Source organism: Neoarius graeffei, chromosome 3, assembly GCF_027579695.1.
Source record: "Neoarius graeffei isolate fNeoGra1 chromosome 3, fNeoGra1.pri, whole genome shotgun sequence".
NCBI lineage: Eukaryota > Metazoa > Chordata > Actinopteri > Siluriformes > Ariidae > Neoarius > Neoarius graeffei.
In genome coordinates, this window is record NC_083571.1 from 63,271,980 (window position 1) to 63,285,293 (window position 13,314).

Sequence of the window (13,314 nt, forward strand, 5' to 3'; positions counted from 1 at the left end):
TAAATCTAGGCTGAAAACATATCTGTTTAGTCAAACCTTTGGTTAATGGTGATTATGAGGTAAAGGAGTAGATCTGGAGGGTCCTCAGACTTTTGGCCCTTTTCCACTACCCTTTTTCAGCTCACTTCAGCCCGACACGGCTCGCGTTTCGACTGCCTCAGAGCAGCACGACTCAGCTCGCTTCAGCCTTACTTAGCACCCAAAACTCGCACGGTTTTGGAGTGGGGCTGAAGCGAGCCAAACCGAGCCGAGTGGGGCTAGGGGCGTGAGGAGACACTCCCCTGTGCACTGATTGGCGAGGAGGAGTGTCCTCACATGCCCACACATGCCCTGCGAGCACGCTGGGATCTGTAAACACCGTAAACCCGGAAGAAGAAGAATTACGAATTACGAGAATTATGAAGCCTTATGCGCCTCGCCTCATCTATACGCTCTTGCCAGTATCTGTTGGCGTTGTCGGTGACAACAAGCCACAGCACCAAGACCAGCAACACTAACGACTCCATGTTTATTGTTTACTATCCGGGTCGTGAGACTACCGCTTAAAAGATCACTGATGTCACTGTTTGCGACATCACGTGACGTCCACCCACTTTCGCTAACTCCACCCAATGTGTCCACCCACTTCCAGCCAGCACGGTTCAGCGCGGTTGTAGTCGAAATGCAACTCCAACAGCCCCACTCAGCTCGACTCAGCCCAACTCAGCACGGCATGGCTCAGCCCAACTCAGCCGCGTTGGTAGTGGAAAAACGGCAATAGAGTGTTTTGGTAAACTGGGATGTATGGATGCTGTCAGTCCCCCACTCGCTTGCTCACTCGAGTTTGTTGACGGTGTAGTGGCTGGCTGCTTTATGTCCCAGGGCTCCCTCATGCCTGTGTTACCTTCTGGCTCTCCCCTTTTAGTTATGCTGTCATAGTTAGTTTTGCTGGAGTCCCTGCTTGTACTCAGCGCAAACTGTATACTGTTCCTACTTATTCAGGTGACATTGGGTATACCTAACAACCTCGGTTTTAACTTCTGAGTTACATGTCGGTCCAGGGATCGAGATGCTGACCTCTTCTGCTCCTCGGACCTGCCTGATCCATCCTGATGCCCTATGTCTGGTTGGAGTCTCATCACATTGCTCCTGTGGAGGATGGCCCCAGATGGACAGTTGGAAGTCACACTTGGAAAATGCTCTGGACACTTACAGTAATGCTTTTATGGCTGAGGACTGCAGTTGTCATGAACAGTTTTGCACTCAAGTTTCCATCAATGAAGAGTTATAGCATCAACGAAACTGACTTCATGTTAAAACTGTTAATGTTATAGTCATGTTGTCTGTTGTTGTCCAGGTGAGGATGGGTTCCCTTTTGGGTCTGGTTCCTCTCGAGGTTTCTTCCTCGTGTCATCTGGGGGAGTTTTTCCTTGCCACCGTCGCCACAGGCTCGCTCATTGGGAATAGATTAAGGATAAAATTGGCTCATGTCTTGGGTCATTCAAATTCTGTAAAGCTCATCTCATCTCATTATCTCTAGCCACTTTATCCTTCTACAGGGTCACAGGCAAGCCTATCCCAGCTGACTACAGGCGAAAGGCGGGGTACACCCTGGACAAGTCGCCAGGTCATCACAGGGCTGACACATAGACACAGACAACCATTCACACTCAATTTAGAGTCACCAGTTAACCTAACCTGCATGTCTTTGGACTGCGGGGGAAACCGGAGCACCCGGAGGAAATGGACATGGGGAGAACATGCAAACTCCGCACAGAAAGGCCCTCGCCGGCCACGGGGCTTGAACCCGGACCTTCTTGCTGTGAGGTGACAGCACTAACCACTACACCACCACGCTGCCCCTTCTGTAAAGCTGCTTTGGGACAATGTCTATTATTAAAAGGGCTATACAAACAAACTTGACAACTCAAATAACAATCACCATGTACTGCACACGGTGGTGTACAGCGGTGCTTGAAAGTTTGTGAACCCTTCATAATTTTCTATATTTCTGCATAAATATGACCTAAAACATCATCAGATTTTCACCCAAGTCCTAAAAGTAGATAAAGAGAACCCAGTTAAACAAATGAGACAAAAATATTATACTTGGTCATTTATTTATTGAGGAAAATGATCCAATATTACATATCCGTGAGTGGCAAAAGTATGTGAACCTTTGCTTTCAGTATCTGGTGTGACCCTCTTGTGCAGCAATAACTGCAACTAAACATTTCCAGTAACTGTTGATCAGTCCTGCACACCGGCTTGGAGGAATTTTAGCCCGTTCCTCCATACAGAACAGCTTCAACTCTGGGATGTTGGTGGGTTTCCTCACATGAACTCCTTGCTTCAGGTCCTTCCACAACATTTTGATTGGATTAAGGTCAGGACTTTGACTTGGCCATTCCAAAATATTAACTTTATTCTTCTTTAACCATTCTTTGGTAGAACGACTTGTGTGCTTAGGGTCGTTGTCTTGCTGCATGACCCGCCTTCTCTTGAGATTCAGTTCATGGACAGATGTCCTGACATTTTCCTTTAGAATTCGCTGGTATAATTCAGAATTCATTGTTCCATCAATGATGGCAAGCCGTCCTGGCACAGATGCAGCAAAACAGGCCCAAATCATGATACTACCACCACCATGTTTCACAGATGGGATAAGGTTCTTATGCTGGAATGCAGTGTTTTCCTTTCTCCAAACATAACGCTTCTCACTGAAACCAAAAAGTTCTATTTTGATCTCATCCGTCCACAAAACATTTTCCCAATAGCCTTCTGGCTTGTCCACGTGATCTTTAGCAAACTGCAGATGAGCAGCAATGTTCTTTTTGGAGACCAGTGGCTTTCTCCTTGCAACCCTGCCATGCACACCATTGTTGTTCAGTGTTCTCCTGATGGTGGACTCATGAACATTAACATTAGCCAATGTGAAAAAGGCCTTCAGTTGCTTAGAAGTTACCCTGGGGTCCTTTGTGACCTCACTGACTATTACACGCCTTGCTCTTGGAGTGATCTTTGTTGGTTGACCACTCCTGGGGAGGGTAACAGTGGTCTTGAATTTCCTCCATTTGTACACAATCTGTCTGACTGTGGATTGGTGGAGTCCAAACTCTTTAGAGATGGTTTTGTAACCTTTTCCAGCCTGATGAGCATCAACAACGCTTTTTCTGAGGTCCTCAGAAATCTCCTTTGTCCATGCCATGATACACTTCCACAAATACGTGTTGTGAAGCTCAGACTTTGATAGATCCCTGTTCTTTAAATAAAACAGGGTGCCCACTCACACTTGATTGTCATCCCATTGACTGAAAACACCTGACTCTAATTTCACCTTCAAATTAACTGCTAATCCTCGAGGTTCACATACTTTTGCCACTCACAGATATGTAATATTGGATCATTTTCCTCAATAAATAAATTACCAAGTATAATATTTTTGTCTCATTTGTTTAACTGGGTTCTCTTTATCTACTTTTAGGACTTGTGTGAAAATCTGATGATGTTTTTGGTCATATTTATGCAGAAATATAGAAAATTATAAAGGGTTCACAAACTTTCAAGCACCACTGTAGTGGTTAGCACTGTTGCCTCACAACAAGAAGGTTCCAGGTTCGCGGCCGGCGAGGGCCTTTCTGTGTGGAGTTTGCATGTTCTCCCTGTGTCTGCGTGGGTTTTCTCTGAGTGCTCCGGTTCCCCTCACAATCCAAAGATATGAAGTTAGGTTGATGTGGTGCGGCCTTGGGCTGAGGTGCCCTTGAGCAAGGTACCTGACCCCTGACTGCTCCCCGGGCACTCTAGTATGGCTGCCCACTGCTCTGGGTGTGAGTGCGTGTGTTCACTGCTTCAGATGGGTTAAATGCAGAGGATGAATTTCACTGTGCTCGAAGTGTGCATGTGACAAATAAAGCTTTCTTCTTCTTGGTGGTAATGCTACCAATTTTTAATCGCCAAGTATTCACAAGCTGTAATGTGACCAGAGCTGAAAGAAATTGTTCAGAGGAACAGAATGGGCTCCATTTCGCTCACTAAGTGACTTGTATAAGAAACTGGTAACTCAGTATATCTAGTTAATAGGCATTTCTCTCCGTGCTTCCACGGAAGGCGGTCGCATTTTCTGCTCTCCCTCTCCCTCCTTTTTTCCCTGCTTGTGCTTCTGTGTCTTGTCTCGTCTGCTGTACTTTTTGAACAGACTCTTCCTGCATTACTTTCTAAACTAAAAAAAGCATGGAATTGATAAACTGGTCTCCTAACGAAATTGACACAGTTTTCTCGACGAGAAGTTTGGGTTCGGGGGAACCCGTCTGTCCTGCCGGAACGTTTGCTGCTGGTTACATGATGGACGCGTGGGAGCGGTGGCGGGTCGTGTGCCTGGCGATTCTTTCTGTGGAGGACACTGAAGATATCTACCTATTTGGAACCATGATTACAGGATTTTGCTGATTGGATTAGGCATTGCCCTGGTATATCGAGGAAATCAGACAACGGTGACAGCTGTTCAAAGCCCCACAAAGCTGCCCGATATGATTGGAGTGGTGGGCAAAGCTGTTGGCACTCAGACTGTGGACATTCAGAACTTCTCATCTCATCTCATCTCATCTCATCTCATTATCTCTAGCCGCTTTATCCTGTTCTACAGGGTCGCAGGCAAGCTGAAGCCTGTCCCAGCTGACTACGGGCGAAAGGCGGGGTACACCCTGGACAAGTCGCCAGGTCATCACAGGGCTGACACATAGACACAGACAACCATTCACACTCACATTCACACCTACGGTCAATTTAGAGACATTCAGAACTTTAACCACAAAATGGTTGTTATCTCGGAGCAGCTTTCAGCTTTGCAAGGAATACGTTTTTAGGAGATCAATTTGAATAGAATGGACGGAATGGACAGATATGGACGAGCGGTGTGGACGTGCAAAGACTGCGTCTGGAAAGACCAAACAATTCATATCTTATCGACATTCGGCGCCCTGAGACAGCACCGGCCTTGGTTTAGGCCGTTGCTGAGGCAACATTTCCCCCTGAAGGTCACTGCCGGGAGATACTCTCGCCCTCGCATTCCTTCTCTAACTCTCCACGGTCGCCATTTTTACCCCCAGTGTGACAAGCGGGTGCGTGACCAGCGCTGTCATGGCTGCAGGACCGGACGGCTGCTTGCTTGCACTGGATTACCTCCACCCCTCAAGTCCCGTGTTTAAAGTGTAGTTGTGTTGTTGTGTGCTTATGTGCAAAAGGTTTTTAAATGTTCCCACACTGTACTCCTGACAGGAGCATAGTGGGGGGGGGGGGGTGTTCTTTTTTCCTTATCTCTCCTCATGTTGTGTTTCCTTTTTATCTTTATCCCTGTCCTGTCTACCCTATGTCAACTGTATGTTGTATATGTACGGACAGGGGTGGCACGGTGGTGTAGTGGTTAGCGCTGTCACCTCACAGCAAGAAGGTCCGGGTTCGAGTTTGCATGTTGTCCCCGTGGGTTTCCTCCGGGTGCTCCGGTTTCCCCCACAGTCCAAAGACATGCAGGTTAGGTTAACTGGTGACTCTAAATTGAGCGTAGGTGTGAATGTGAGTGTGAATGGTTGTCTGTGTCTATGTGTCAGCCCTGTGATGACCTGGCGACTTGTCCAACAGCCCGTAGTCAGCTGGGATAGGCTCCAGCTTACCTGCGACCCTGTAGAAGGATAAAGCGGCTACAGATAATGAGATGAAATGAGATATGTACGGACAGGTTGACGGCTAATTTCGCTGGTACATGTGACTAGTGACAATAAAGGCATCATCAATTAGAGATGAGGGTTGTTCATATTTAAAGGATAAATGCAGCTTAGGAAAAACACTACATACATTAATGAGTTAATAGAGAACTTAATAAATCGAGCTATTATTATTTTATTTTTTTTGAATGATATTTAAAAATTATTAGTTACCACTTGTTCCCGCCCGGTTTCGAACCGAGGACCTTTCGCGTGTTAGGCGAACGTGATAACCACTACACTACGGGAACTGAGCTGTCAGCAAGCTCGCAACTTCCGCTTTTCAAGTATTAACTCAGCAAACACTACCATATTATCACACATAATAAAGTTGCTCTAATTTTATTCTTATCACATTACAGAAATCCAGTCGAGTGTATTTCACCCAAATTAGTCATCAGGATATAAACGTGTCAACTTACAAACTCTAAATCTTATTATTATTATCATTATTATTATTTTTCAACAAAGCTAACCGGCTAACAACAACAAACCTCCCTCCATGTCTACATGGCCAACTCAAGCATTCCGTCCTTCACCCGAATATAATTACTCCATACACCATTTCTTCCACACCTACCATTTTCTTAAATTCAATCAAAAGCAGCTCTTCTGTCAGAAATGTTGTTTTTGTTATTCCCGCCAACAGCCAGACACTTTGTGATTGCAATGCGCATGCGCAGTTCCTTTTACACCGTCGCTGTCATGTTTTTGTCAGTTTGATTACTAAAACTGAAGTGACACTATTATTATTGTTATTGTTACTATTCAAGGCCTCTGGTTTATTTTTATTTTATGTTATTTTGAACGGATATAAATCCTAACCGCAGAAAAACAAATGTTCATCTGTCCGTGCTGTAATTTATTCTATGACGCGTGCATTGGCGCCCTCTAGTGGTCAATGTGGTGCAGTGATCTTGTTCAGGCGCAAGATGGCGCTGTGATGCATCACTTTCTCTGAGCCGACTGGAGATGGAATAATAAACCAAAACAATTCCTTTCAGAATTATTTCATTACAACAATTTAGTTGATTAACTATTGTAGGTAGTTTAATTAGATGTTAGTTTGGGTTCATTGTTTGTGTTTGAACTTACATTACATTAGAGGCATTTAGTAGACACTCTTATCCAGAGCGACGTACGACATACCCAGAGCAGCCTGGGGAGCAGTTCGGGGTCAGGTGTCTTGCTCAATGGCACTTCAGCCATTCCTGCTGGTCCAGGGAATTGAACCAGCAAACTTTTGGTCCAAAAGTTGCTTCTCGAACCATAAGACAATGGCTCCCCCATGAACTTGAATCTCAGCTTGGTGTGATAGTGCACTGTCAGAAATAGGGGTACAGTAGGGGTCCAATTCTGTCCCTCAAGGCACAATTCTATAGTAATGTACTCCCCTAGAGCTCATTACTAGACCTCAAGGTAACTATGTGTACCTTTTTAAGGACAAAAATGTACTTATTTGGTCCCAAACAGTATATAAAGGGTACAAATAAGTACCTTACAGGGTACTGCCCCAGTGACAAGCTGGTGTACCTCTAAAGGTACACTAAGGTGCTTTATTTTCTGAGAGTGTGGTGTGGCTACAGATCAGCCATAACATTATAACCACTGACAGGTGAAGTGAATAATATTGATTATCTTGTTACAATATCACCTTTAAAGGGTGGGGTATATTAGGCAGCAAAGGGACAGTCAGTTCTCAAAGTTGAGGTGTTGGCAAGCATAAGGATCTGAGCAACTTTGACAAGGGCCAAATTGTGATGGCTAGACGATTGGGTTACAGCATCTCCAAAACACCAGGACTTGTGGGGTATTTCCAGAATGCAGTGGTTACTATCTCATAAAAGTGGTCCAAGGAAACCATTGAACCAGTGTGATGCACTCGGCAATGTTCTACTGGGAAACCTTGGGTCCTGACATTCATGGATGTTACTTTGACACGTACTACCTAGCTAAACTTTGTTGCAGAACAAGTACACCCAAGTTCATGGCAGTGGTATTCCCTAATGGCAACACCTCTTTCAGCAGGATAATTCTTTCTGCTACACTGTAAAATTTGGTCAGGAATGGTTTGAGGAACATGACAAGGTGTTGACCTGGCCTCCAAATTCCCCAGATCTCAATTCAATCGAGGATCTGTGGGATATGCTAGACAAACGAGTCCAATCCATGGAGGCCCCATCTTGCAACTTCCAGGACTTAAAGGATCTGCTGCTCACATCTTGGTCCCAAATACCATAGCACATCTTCAGAGGTCTTGTGGAGTCCATACCTTGACATGTCAGAGCAGTTTTGGTGGCACAAGGGGGACAAGATTGGGCAGGTGCTTTTCATGTTATGACTGAACAGTGTACATGTCAATGCAGTTATGTGCCTCGTTTATTTTAATATTTGACGATCATTGCATGGTCATAAATGGGCCTTTGAAAGCCTTATATTGTATTGTATATTGGGATGTGTACTTTTATGATGGCAAGCAACAAATGTAAACAGCATGAATTCATTCATTTTCCCAATGAGAGTCACAGTGATGACAGGCTAAGAAGGTCAGTCCAGACTTGCCAGGAATTCCAGGTCCTCAGGAAACATTCCCAATCCAAAGGAGAGATATAATCTCTATAGTGGGTCTCGGGTCTGCCACGGCGTCTCTGTCTGGTGGGACATGCCTGATAAGACTCCAGGAGCCAAGTAAGGTACAAGCCACCTCAGCAATCTCCTCTCAGTTCACAGGAGCAGAGGCTCTACTCTCCTCATCCTAGCACAGAGAGTGTAGAACAGCATCATGATTACTTGTTCATACCTATCTTCAGCTTTATTCTTGGGTTGGAATGACCCACATTATCCATTGCAGGTTGCAGATGGATTGGAACCAATCCCAGTTGATATTGGGCAAGATCTATCACATGTTGCTGCTCTATCACAAGACAGACAAAGAAACAGACAGCCATTTTAGACATAGCCAGTTGTCTTTGGGCTGTGAATGGAAACCAAAGTACCTGAAGGAAAGCCATGAGGAGAACATGCAAACTCCACACACCTGGACCTGGACAACCAGCTGGTTTGGACTCAGAATGTTCTAGCTGTGACCAACTGCATCACCCCAGCATTATCACACATCACACACATCACATTATCTCTAGCCGCTTTATCCTTCTACAGGGTCGCAGGCAAGCTGGAGCCTATCCCAGCTGACTACGGGCGAAAGGCGGGGTACACCCTGGACAAGTCGCCAGGTCATCACAGGGCTGACACATAGACACAGACAACCATTCACATTCACACCTACGGTCAATTTAGAGTCACCAGTTAACCTAACCTGCATGTCTTTGGACTGTGGGGGAAACCGGAGCACCCGGAGGAAACCCACGCGGACACGGGGAGAACATGCAAACTCCGCACAGAAAGGCCCTCGCCGGCCCCGGGGCTCAAACCCAGGACCTTCTTGCTGTGAGGCGACAGCGCTAACCACTACACCACCGTGCCGCCTCCCCAGCATTATCAAATCTAGCTAATTACAAACCTTCTTCAACATGCGGCTTTTATTTCACCTTCCATTGGTTTAGTACCACATGAAAGTTTATTCATTAATTCATCATCAGAAAGCAGTTTATTCTGGTCAGGGTAGTGGTGAATTGAAGATCATTCATGATAGCATTTGAAGGAAGGTGCCTGAGAAACCTCTTGAAGATATACTGGCCAAACACCATAAGTAATAGATATTATAACATCAGAGATAACATGAAGGAGATGGAACTGGCTGGAGATGAAGAAGACCAAACATTTCAATAGAGCACTGTATTGGACACCGATGGACAAATGTCACAGGGGAAGACCAAAAGGAACATACAGAAGAACCATAGAGAAGGGCAAGACACAAAGAGAAAGATAATTGACTTGGATGGCACAAGACTGGGCTGAATGTTTCCATTTTTTTCAATGCCCTATGTCACACCAGTGGTGAAGAGGACTAAGTAAGTAAGTATTTATGTTTATCATTCTCACATCATGAACACATAACACACTAAAAGTACACAATTTACGACTCAGCTGAAGTGTTAGAGTGCACTCTATTATGGCACTCAATTTCTCCTTCAAAACAGCAGTTATGAACAAGACAATCATGGATTCATAATCTGACAGCTTCCTGATAGTGTGATACTATGAAAGTGTTGCATTTTCTTTACAATACTACAGTATGGCGTGCACACACACACACACACACAGACGGCTAGAAACAGCTGCTGTACCTCCTCCAGCTTGGTGTGCTTAATGCCTTTACCACTCCCTATTTACTCTGCACTTTCTTCTTTCTTACACACACATACACATATTTGGTCAGGCCGCATACTTCGGCTGCAAGAATCTGTTTTCACAGTGAGTGTGACCTGTAGCAACAAGTTCGCTGCTGATTGCATCACATCCGTGCAGAGAGAGAAAGAGAGAGAGAAAGAGAGTATTTTCCTCTTCTAGGTGAGTCAAAGCTGAAAGAGGAAGCAGGATGTCATGACGGAGGGTTGGTGCAATGGCACTATGTCTGTCCCTGCCCAAAGTAAGGGCCACTACTGCCACCGAGGACTGTGGGAAATGACCCCCGATGTGCTGCTGTTGATCTTGGCACTGACAGCCTGTCTGACTGAGTCTGGTACGTTTGAATAGAGTAACAGATTTGTATCACTGTCAGAAATTTATTTCTCTCTCTCACTCTCTATTTCTCTTTCTCTCTTTTGCTCTCCTTTTCTATGTCTTTGGGTCTCTCTTTCATTTTTTGTAGTCGAACTGAAAAAGCAAGATATGTGTGAAGAAAGTTTCTATCTATCTATCTATCTATCTATCTATCTATCTATCTATCTATCTATCTATCTATCGTGTTCATTGTAATTTAGATAACAAAAAACTTCAGTCCATCATCATGTACCTAATTATAGTTTAGTGAAATGGAGCTTAGCTAATTGTAAATTGTTTAATTTGAGTTTAGATAATCATTCCCGCTGCGTTTAAACTTCTCAAGATTCCCAATGAACAGCTCATTTTTGTACTATTCCCAATTTTGGACGTCGGAATATATTTTCTGCTAGTAACACATCTAAAAGCTTTAACACCTTTGCCCTAGTCAAGGAAATTCTCCATGTCGTCCTTAGCTAGCCTAACCTAAGCAAAAATATCTCGACGTTGCCTAGCAGCAGTGTTCCTTAACTACCTGATTGGCTCGCATAATGTATGTGTCTGCTGTTTACTTTGTGAAGGCACCAATAGTTTCCTCTGGCTTTGTTAGGGGTGCCATCAAAAAATTATATATTCTAACGCTGTAATAAATAAAATGAATTAAAATTCCAAAAAACCGATAGTTACACTAATGCAGATCATCGCCACCTCATGCTTCATCAAAATTTGTCTCACAGCCCCCTTTCCCATGTCACAACATCACTGCCGGGGTCAGTGTATGGTCAGCGTGACTGCGTATATTTTATATGGGGGTGCCTTGAGAATTTGTATACTTCTGAAGGGTGCTGTGACTGAAAAAAGGTTGAGAAACGCTGATATACAGCACCTACAAGTCATTGTGTTGACGAGATTGCGCGTGAGTACAGCTGTGAGTACTAACAACAGTCATGTTCATTGTTTACATTCATGATGATGATGATGATGATGATTATGTTAGGTGTTTTCTTACATGCGAACAAGACATGAGGTAGTTGGAGATGACAATCATTCATGCTCCTCCCTCAAGGCTCTTTCTCATGAACTCATCCTCCAGCAGTAGTCAGGCAGTACGTGTTCAAGTGGTTTGGACGATTGGTTTTGGGAAGGAGGGAAGGGGTGGGATTTTTCAATTGGATGCGTTCAAACTCTAGCTTACTCTTGCTGATTTCTCTAAAATTACCCATCGTAGCTTTAACAGATTTGTATGAGCCAGATAAATTGTTCTAATCCTTGTCATTAGCTAGCTTTTGCACTGTGATCATAATTGCCTCGTTAGTTGCAAAGCAACAGTGTTCTTAAACGACTAACACAGGAGAAAATGACTTTCTGTGTCATTGTTCATGTGAAAGACCTGATTGCTACTTGCAAGCTAATGAAATAGATAATGGTAGCAAAAGTTAAATATTATTGTTTAAATGTTTATTTTTTAAATCTCATTTGTGAGGTGTACACATTGCAGAAAGTAGACAAAACCAGTTAGGCTGTTCAGACCGTACTCAAGTTTGCTCTTATATGTCCAACCCCGATTCCAAAAAAGTTGGGACAAAGTACAAATTGTAAATAAAAATGGAATGCAATGATGTGGAAGTTTCAAAATTCCATATTTTATTCAGAATAGAACATAGTTCTCATCTCATTATCTCTAGCTGCTTTATCCTGTTCTACAGGGTCGCAGGCAAGCTGGAGCCTATCCCAGCTGACTACGGGCAAAAGGCGGGGTACACCCTGGACAAGTCGCCAGGTCATCACAGGGCTGACACATAGACACAGACAACCATTCACACTCAATTTAGAGTCACCAGTTAACCTAACCTGCATAACCTTACATACAAACTCCACACAGAAAGGCCCTCGCCAGCCACAGGGCTCGAACCCAGGACCTTCCTGCTGTGAGGTGACAGCGCGAACCACTACACCACCGTGCCACCCTAGAACATAGTTGACATATCAAATGTTTAAACTGAGAAATGTATCATTTAAAGAGGAAAAATTAGGTGATTTTAAATTTCATGACAACACCACATCTCAAAAAAGTTGGGACAAGGCCATGTTTACCACTGTGGGACATCCCCTTTTCTCTTTACAAGGGTCTGTAAACTGAGGAGATAAGTTGCTCAAGTCTTTGGGGGAAACCAGAGCAAACCCACACAGACAGAACATGCAAACTCCACACAGCAAGGCCCTCGCCGGCCACGGGGCTCAAACCCAGGACCTTCTTGCTGTGAGGCAACAGCGCTAACCACTACACCACCGTGCCGCCCTAGAACATAGTTGACATATCAAATGTTTAAACTGAGAAAATGTATCATTTAAAGAGGAAAAATTAGGTGATTTTAAATTTCATGACAACACCACATCTCAAAAAAGTTGGGACAAGGCCATGCTTACCACTGTGGGACATCCCCTTTTCTCTTTACAACAGTCTGTAAACGTCTGGGGACTGAGGAGACAAGTTGCTCAAGTTTAGGGATAGGAATGTTAACCCATTCTTGTCTAATGTAGGATTCTAGTTGCTCAACTGTCTTAGGTCTTTTTTGTCGTATCTTCCGTTTTATAATGTGACAAATGTTTTCTATGGGTGAAAGATCTGGACTGCAGGCTGGCCAGTTCAGTACCTGGACCCTTCTTCTATGCAGCCATGATGCTGTAATTGATGCAGTATGTGGTTTGGCATTGTCATGTTGGAAAATGCAAGGTCTTCCCTGAAAGAGACGTCGTCTGGATGGGAGCATATGTTGCTCTAGAACCTGGATATACCTTTCAGCATTGATGGTGTCTTTCCAGATGTGTAAGCTGCCCATGCCACACACACTAATGCAACCCCATACCATCAGAGATGCAGGCTTCTGAACTGAGCGCTGATAACAACTTGGGTTGT

General features: G+C 44.2%; 2 protein-coding genes and 1 non-coding gene across 5 annotated transcripts in view; 1 reads left to right on the top strand and 2 right to left on the bottom strand.

Moving 5' to 3' along the window:
- The window catches only part of mnd1 (meiotic nuclear divisions 1 homolog (S. cerevisiae)), a 36,099-nt gene extending 29,634 nt beyond the window's left edge, over positions 1–6,465 (bottom strand). The window contains exon 1 of one of the 2 annotated variants that reach the window (XM_060917110.1): positions 6,316–6,461. In XM_060917110.1, coding sequence (XP_060773093.1) covers positions 6,316–6,318 — 3 coding nt within the window. In that variant the 5' untranslated portion in view covers positions 6,319–6,461. Of the gene's footprint in view, positions 1–6,315 lie in introns of both variants that reach the window. The other variant, XM_060917111.1, reaches the window with a different exon arrangement.
- trnav-aac (transfer RNA valine (anticodon AAC)) lies at positions 5,914–5,986 on the bottom strand. Its single transcript has one exon. It is a non-coding gene; the product is annotated as a tRNA-Val (tRNA).
- A 3,674-nt stretch (positions 6,466–10,139) lies between the features above and the next one.
- tmem154 (transmembrane protein 154) overlaps positions 10,140–13,314 on the top strand; it is a 33,465-nt gene continuing 30,290 nt past the window's right edge. The window contains exon 1 of one of the 2 annotated variants that reach the window (XM_060917114.1): positions 10,140–10,377. In XM_060917114.1, coding sequence (XP_060773097.1) covers positions 10,239–10,377 — 139 coding nt within the window. In that variant the 5' untranslated portion in view covers positions 10,140–10,238. The remainder of the gene's footprint in view (positions 10,378–13,314) is intronic. The other variant, XM_060917113.1, reaches the window with a different exon arrangement.